The sequence below is a fragment of the Eulemur rufifrons genome, chromosome 1 (assembly GCF_041146395.1).
Source record: "Eulemur rufifrons isolate Redbay chromosome 1, OSU_ERuf_1, whole genome shotgun sequence".
NCBI classification, from domain to species: Eukaryota; Metazoa; Chordata; class Mammalia; order Primates; family Lemuridae; genus Eulemur; species Eulemur rufifrons.
This window is the reverse complement of record NC_090983.1, coordinates 10,946,404-10,954,350: the sequence shown is the minus strand read 5'-3', so window position 1 is coordinate 10,954,350 and position 7,947 is coordinate 10,946,404. Positions and strand designations below refer to the sequence as shown.

Genomic DNA, 7,947 nt, shown 5'->3' with positions numbered 1-7,947 from the left:
AACGAACCGTTAACACTAGCAGTGGGGATTTCTTTTTTCTTTTCTTTTTTTAAATCTCTTTGGGTCATGGTTTTGCAATTATTTAAAGTGCATGGAAAAACAGACTACAGACGAAATCATGTTGAAATGTTGAAAATCTCTACTTTCTAGTTTCACTTGTTGGCCTATTTCTTTTTTCCTGTAAAATCCATCCAGAAACCCACTGTATTATGGAGTAATTAACTTCAATTGTTTGGGGTTCTGTGAACCAACGAGTGAAGTTTTCAGTAATATAATTTGTAATCTGGCCTTTATCTTCTACTTGTCTTCCTGTGAATTAGCATATTTGTAAATAAGGCCAGCTCTTCCATCCTCCTCAATAAAATAAGCATGTCTGGGTTTCATCTGGATTGGTAGGTCCAAATAAATCCATATGTGTTGCGTTTGCTTAATCTGTAAGGAACAGAGGACTGTGGGAATACCGACGGTGAACCGAAGGAACAGCTGCAAGGGAATCCAAAGTGAGCACCATTACATCTCTCAGCACAGCCTAGTAAGGCTGAGTCCCCTAGGGAGTTTCTCTTGGCCACAGGCTGGCGAATTTCAAATTCTCTAGGTATACTTCATGCAAACTTGGCACCTGCTGGTTTTCTGGCGCTGGGCCTGGCTTTCTTTCAAGGTGTCTGGTGACGGGGCAGAAGAAAACTGCAGGTCTGCTCTCACCGTTGTCAGCCAGAAGCTATACTCGTTTGCAAAAAAGTGGCAAGTTCCCTGCCGGCCTTGGCATTCGAGGAATGGTGCTGCTCGGAAATCTTCCAGGCAGCTGCCAGGTGACATGAGGGCCTGCCCTCCTCCTTGGTCCCCAGCTCCTGTGTGCTGCCCAGACAAGACAGAATTAGGGCTCAGACACACGGCAGACCACCCAGACCCAATCTGAGGCCTGCCCAGGTTTGGGACTGATTTTAACATTTTTTTTTTTTAAATCATTCCATAAAAAACAAAATACAATCTACTGGGAAGGAGTAGTAGTAGGCAGGTTGGATGTGCACACAAAATGGAGCCAATTTCTCTGACAGCTGAAGCAAATCTAAAGTGATTTCTTTATCACCAAAGTGATAAAGAAAAGATAACGGCCCTGCATCCCAACAGGCTATGGGTTGCGGGCAGCCGTCATGACCTAACGTCCTACGGCTGTTTGCAGAGCGTGCCCAATTGCTGTCCAGCCCAGACAGAAAGGTCCAGAGAAGGTGTTAGGAAATGGCAGGTGCACCAGGGTTCGAGGGCAGGGGCCTCACCATCAGGAACGAGTACCCGATCCAGAGGCTCCTCCAGGTGTGCGGACACGGGGGAATGGACTGGTCCTGGCTGTGCACTGCCACCGCCTGCGCCGGGGCCTCGCACACGGCACAGCGGCTGACGTACGGCCGGATCTCGTCCTCCGAGAGCGGCCTCGCGGGGAGCGGCGCAGCGCTGGCCAGCCAGTAGGACCTGTCGTTTCTCCGGGCGTAGTGGCACACTTGGTGGATGTTGCAGTAGGCGAAGGGCAGTGTGCTGAACACGGGAAGGCAAGACCCTGCCAGGCCTTGGGAAGGAAGAAGAGACAACTGGTGTCCAAGCAGCCTGTGCAGGTACCCAGTGACCTTCCTGCACCTGGCCCTCGCAGACCCATGTTCCCGGTCTGGAGGCCCTTGCCAAAGCCAGCTTCTGTGACGGTGAAGCCATTTCTGCCACCTCCTGGTCCCGCAGGCCAGCCCTCATCTTTCATCCACTCATCCCTCACGCATGAGCCAGGCAATGGGCCGGGTGCTGGAGGTGAGCAGCGAACACATCTCTCATGGCCCCAAGGGGGAGACGGATGAGAGAGCAAGCGATGGAAATACATGACAAGCCCTGAACAAGAGGTGCGGGGTACAGGGACCTCCGGGAAGGATAAGTGGAGTAAGTGATAAGTCAGGACTTGAAATATGAAGAGGATTTAGCCAGGTTTGGAGATGGCAGTGGTGACCATTCAAAGGAGAAGATACAGCAGGAGAGAGGCTGGAGATAAGGGGGCATGGAGCGCAAAGAACTCAGACACGTTCAGGAGGGGCCACGGGGGGGAGGGTGTCTGTGTGTCTGTCTGTCTCAGGGGTGTCCAAAGATACATCAGGCCAGAGGATGTGGGCTTTGTCAATCTTGTGAAGGAGTTTGGACTTTATCCCAAGAGTTCTGCAGAGCTTTAAGATGTGTGCTCTGGCTAGACTAGGGCAGGAGAAGCAAGACTGGTGGTCAGAGACCAGGCAGGAAAGAGACTGAGAGAAAGAGGAGGAGGAGAGAAGAAACAGATATAAGATACAGAGAATTACTTCTTCCTTTCTCCTGGGCTCAAAGACTGGGACCCTGTGGTGGGAAAGGCCATGGCTGAAGCCAAGGGGGACATACAGATGTGTAGCAGCTGCCACTCCCAGGCCTGCACCCTCTGACCAGCCTCATTAACAGCTGGGGTCACGGCCCAGCAGTGACAAGACTCACCTGGCACATCACCCCTGCAGCCACTGCCCTAACCACCATTGTCTCGGAAAGCCGGTGTTCGCCAGCTCCCAGGCACTTGAGCCCTTGATTTAAAATCGGCCCCTGCAGCTTTCAAATCCACTATTGAAAACTGACAAGGAGCACCAAGGGATAACCCTCGAGATAAAGCTCTGTAATTTAAAAACAAATTGGAGGAGGGTGGGGAGTTGATGCCAGCAAGCGCCGCGACGTACGACCGTCAGGGCACTGTGGATGCACCGTTCCATGTAAACAAGGACCCGACCACACCCTGATCAGATCATTGACATTTGGAAGTAAGAAGGGCATATTATTAACAGTTTCATTTAACTCACTGAGGAAGAATCATTTTTCAAAAACTACTACTGAGCAGCCAGATGATGATCACTGTAGCCAGCATGAGCTTCTCTGGGACCTCATGGGATCATGGGTTTAATAGAACTAGTTGAAAATTAGCATGGTAGTTTTTTCAAAAGTAAAAATAATCCCATAAAAGGTTAGTGATCATTTAAGATGTTAATGAATCAGTAAAATTAATGCCAAAGTTTTACTTTTCCAGCGGTGACACGGGTGACCATGCGGTCTGTCCTTACCAAGGTCTTGATTGTGAGCTTTCTCTTGTCCTTCCAGGTACAACAGACTATACCCGGTCCAGAGCCGGGGCATGCCCGGGGGGCAGGCGGGCTCTCGGTCCGTCTGACTGTGGAGAACCAGGAGGAAGCCACTGACGTATCCAGGGCCAGACCCTTTGGGCCCAGGGTCCCCGATGGGACCAGGAGGGCCTGGAGGAATAAAGGAAACAAATGAAGGCAGTTTAGGGGCTCAGCTTAACTAACATTTCCAAGCACCTCTTCCGGAGCTGTGTTAACCACTGAGGGAACAGAGGGGAGCATGGCACAGCCCCCTCCCCAGGAACGTGCCCCCCACAACTGCAGTACACGCAAACACAGCTCATTCAGCAAGTATTTGTTCCTAGTAACTTCTAGGTGCTTGGGCTACATTAGCATAAGGACGGAGGAAAATCCCTGCTCACCTAGAGCCCGAGTTCTGCCTGAGGAAGAGGAATGACAATAGGCATAATAAAAAGGTAAGTTATGAGATACATCAGGAAGAACAGAACTACAACAGTGTGAGGGCGCACCCCGAGTGTGGCCTGCCTCCCTGCACGTACGTCTTCCTTACGCCTCCCAGACCCCTCTCCTGGTTCCGGCATGTTGTCAGCCTCTCTTGAATTCCACATGTATGACTTTGGATCTCTTCTTTTATAAGGAAGGGAGGTGGAAGGAAGGCCTCGTTCTAAGACTCTTACTGGCAGGTGGAAAATGAACAGTCTTACATACCAGGGTCAGCCTCCTTTGGCACCTGTACGGGGCTGACCTACTGAAGAAGGCCAGTGGCAATTTCTAATTGCCAAGAGCAAAAGGTGAAGTTAGATTTTATTTATTTATTTATCAGACAGAGTCTCCTCTGTCTCCCCAGCTAGAGTGCAGTGGCATCATCATAGCTCACTGTAACCTCAAACTCCTGGGCTCAAGCGATCCTCCTGCCCCAGCCTCCCGAGTGGCTGGGACTACAGGTGCACACCACCACACCCAGCTAATTTTTCTATTTTTTGGTAGAGACAGGGTCTTGCTCTTGCTCAGGCTGGTCTCAAACTCCTGACCTCAAGTGATCTTCCTGCCTTGGCCTCCGAGGGTGCTAGGATTATAGGTATAAGCCACCTCCCCTGGCCTGAAGTATGGCTTTAACACATTGACTGCCACACTAGAAAAAAATTTTGTTTCTTTGGGGCCAAGGTGTTTTATTACAAAAATAGAATAAAAACTTTGAAAACAAAATAATTCTTTCTCATTTAATGAAAAATTTGTTATTTTTCATTTATTAAATATAGTTCACACGGCAGTTAATGTGTTAAAACCAAAAAGTGTTTGTTTTTGTTTTTTTCAACTTGTCTCTGCAGGCCTAACAGGCTCTCCCAACCTACACTGTTAACCAGAGATTACAGAGTGGTAGCTCGTGGACGGAGTCAGGCCTGCTCATGTGTTTTGTTTGACCTGTAAAGATTTTACAAGTTGAAGTTCTGAACTTGAACAAAGCAGAGTGCAGGGAATATTGGGCCCACAAACCTACAAGCAACAGTTGCCTGGAGCTGAGCTGCGGCTTTTAGACAAAGCTTCATTTTGAGAGAGACCCCACCCCCCACCCCACCCCCTGCCCCGCCCTGCCAGGCCTTCTCTCTCCTTTCTCTCCACTAACCTGGTCTGGAGTTTACGCCCCTTGCCAGGCACTCTCGGAGATGGGACTGTGTCCTGGAGTCCTTGAGTCCTGGTGCCTACCATGCTACCTGGCGCTTTCCATTTCAAGTTTCTATTCTGAAGAGCCATACCTCCCCTTGCTCAATGCCTGCACCCCAATTTGTTTCTTAAGAAAGTGCCCCATATTCTATATGATGTGCTGCCGACTGGATGCGATGAGGTGAACTCAGAGAACCAGAGGCCACGCAAGTCGGCTGGCGGGAGAGCTTGAGGACACACCCACCGTCCTCATGGTCTTCGGCACAGCCTCTCAAGGGTGACCACGCAGCAAGCCAGGCTGACAGACCTGTTGTGACCTCGAAAAGGGAACAGCTGAGATGGCCGAGCCTTGTGTGATGATGTCTAGCAGTTTGGGAAAATACTGAATAAGACACGGGGCCTTGACTAGGTTTTATGATGGTTAAGCATCAGTTGGAGCGCGGGAGACGCATCCCGCTCTGTTCTCGTTGCTTCTGTCTCTCTGATACCTGGCAAGTTGGTATCTAAGGCAAATTCTTTTAACATAACCCAGTTTGGAAGCTTCTTGAGAGGTCGGAGATTTTGTGTACAGTTTTCGGATCTACAGTGTCAGAGAAAAGAGAAGAAACCAAAACTCTACCTGGTGGTCCCGGGCAGCCAGCTTCTCCTGTGTCACCTCTGTGTCCGGGAGGCCCAGGACACCCGGGGACTCCATCCTCGCCCCTCCTGCCATCCAGCCCGGGCTGTCCTTTGCACCCTGCGCAAAAGTTCACGATGGTGTTGATGAAAACAACATGGCACCTGCCACACATGCCGCCTGTGTCGTACTCCGTGTGCAGCCCCCGGCTTCCTGCCCACTCTCACTACATGGCGTCGGTTCCTGTAGTCTTCCCGGCCACGGGAAATTGGGATTTGCCATCTCCACTTTGCAGGTGGGGCAATTGAGGCTCTGCGAGGTCAAATAATTTGCTTAACTAAAGTCAACAAGCCAGTAAAGGGCTGGGCTGGGATTTGAAGCCAAATAGGGAGATGTTGAAATAGCGGTTTTCACATTTTCGTCATATTCTTGTACACTGGACATTTTTTTAAAATATTGAACATGTATAGCTTTTATAATTAAATATCCTTAATAGTGATTTTTTTAAAGCCTAGATGCACAAGTGAATGAACTTGTTTCAGCTGGGGGTCGGGTTTAATCTGGAGCAAGAACAGCAGTTTTTAAAAATAGCTTTGTATTGAGCGTTTACAATGTGCTAGGTACCACACTAATCCTGCTACCTGGATTATCCAGTTCAGTCTTGCCAGCAGTGTAGGCCTCGGTGCTCTTACACGCCAGTTCTGCCAGTGCCAAGGCTGAGGCTCAGAAAAATCATGGAGCTGATCAGGTGACTCGGGAGAGGAGACTCGGGCCGGGGGGGCCTGAGTGCAGCGGCTGTGCCGTCACCCACCAGCCCCTGCCCTTGACAAGCTACAGAGCTCTGTGTGCTCCTTGGAGGACATTGGCTGGGGATGTGGCCGCAGTCACACTAAGCCTTGAGGGGTTCTTTAAGTGCTTGGTTACTTTTTGGTCAAGACATCAGCTCATTAGCCACAATCTCCCTTCAGTCAGGGTAGCAGACATGGTCATTGTCTTTGGGGGAGGTTTTTGCCATCAGCCCAAATTACCTGAATTCCTAGCCCTCTCCAGGTTTCCAGTCTGCTTGCTATTCTCTCTCTCTCTCTCTCTCTCTCTGCCACAAACCAACCTATTATGGGCTGACTTGTGTGCCCCCAAAACTCACATGTTGAACTCCTAATTCCAGCAGCTCAGAATGTGACTGTATTTGGAGATAGAGCCCTAACAAGGTGATTAAGCTAAAAAGAGGCCATTTGGTTGGGCCCTAATCCAATCTGAGTGGTGTGTCCTTATAAAAAGAGGAAATCTGGACACACAAAGGCACACCAGGGGTGCATGTCCCTGACATGGCACGGAGGGAGACGTGCAAGGACACAGGAAGAGGGTGGCCATCTGCAAGCCAAGGAGAGGGGCCTCGATCTTGGGCTTCTACATCCAGACTGTGAAAAAACAAATTTCCGTCCTTTAGACTAGCCAGTCTGTGGCACTTTGTTATGGCAGCCAGTGCAAACGGACACAGCCTGACATCAGCCGTTAAGTAAAGGGGCTTGTTAGTGTCTCTTGCTCCTGCCTCTTGCCTTCCCCTGCCATGACTGTGCCTGGATGACGGAGGCGGCCAGTTGACCGAGGGAATTCATGGAGACACCCTCCCCCACCCCATTTAAGGGATCAGTCTTGCCTGATGACACAGGTTCCAGCCATCCAATGAATGTGTTAACAAAAGACACTGACCAAACCCTGTCCCCTTAATGCACCAACCCTGCAAGAAAAGGATGCATGGAGGTTTAAGGAGGTTTGATTTGCTTTTGGCAAGCTAGCAGCAATCAAAGATTTCCCACACAGTTTCCTTGTCTTCACTATTTCTAGGGGGCTCCCCCCTGCAACTCTGTTGCCCCAGGCCAGGCCCGGACTGTGCTCACACTTAGCACAGCAGCTAACTCGCCCGCGGTGCTCCTGGACTCAAATCTTCCCCCTCTGACCCGCCTGAACGACATCAGGAAACACATGCCCACATGTCACAAGGACATAGCAACTGCTGCGTCTGAGAACAGAAGCCATGAAAAGGCTGCCTCAGTAGGGCTGGAGCAGGAGGGGCCTGAGAATCTGCACTTCCAGCAAATCCCAAGTGCTACCACTGCTGCTGCTGGCCCCAGGAACCACACTGTGGGAATCACTGTTCTTCTAGATTATTAAATTTTAAACCTGATGATGAGCCTGGTGGTCTATTTCAAAAATCCTACATTTCTGCCTATTCTTTTTTTTTTTTTTGAGACAGAGTCTCCCTTTGTTGCCCAGGCTAGAGTGCCATGGCGTCAGCCTAGCTCACAGCAACCTCAAACTCCTGGGCTCAAGCGATCCTCCTGCCTCAGCCTCCCGAGTAGCTAGGACTACAAGCATGTGCCACCATGCCTGGCTAATTTTTCTATATATATTTTTAGATGTCCATATAATTTCTTTCTATTTTTAGTAGAGACGGGGTCTCGCTCGTGCTCAGGCTGGTCTCAAACTTCTGAGCTCAAACAATCCGCCCGACTCAGCCTCCCAGAGTGC

The 7,947-nt window shown here is 50.0% G+C and overlaps 1 protein-coding gene across 1 annotated transcript in view; it reads right to left on the bottom strand.

Moving 5' to 3' along the window:
• Positions 1-422: 422 nt before the first annotated feature.
• The window catches only part of COL4A4 (collagen type IV alpha 4 chain), a 103,066-nt gene continuing 95,541 nt past the window's right edge, over positions 423-7,947 (bottom strand). Inside the window, exons 45-48 of the mRNA XM_069474089.1 lie at positions 5,422-5,538; positions 3,102-3,290; positions 1,275-1,561; positions 423-855 (exon numbers count right to left, since the gene is read on the bottom strand). Of these exons, the coding sequence (XP_069330190.1) occupies positions 592-855; positions 1,275-1,561; positions 3,102-3,290; positions 5,422-5,538 (857 nt within the window). The 3' untranslated portion in view covers positions 423-591. The remainder of the gene's footprint in view (positions 856-1,274; positions 1,562-3,101; positions 3,291-5,421; positions 5,539-7,947) is intronic.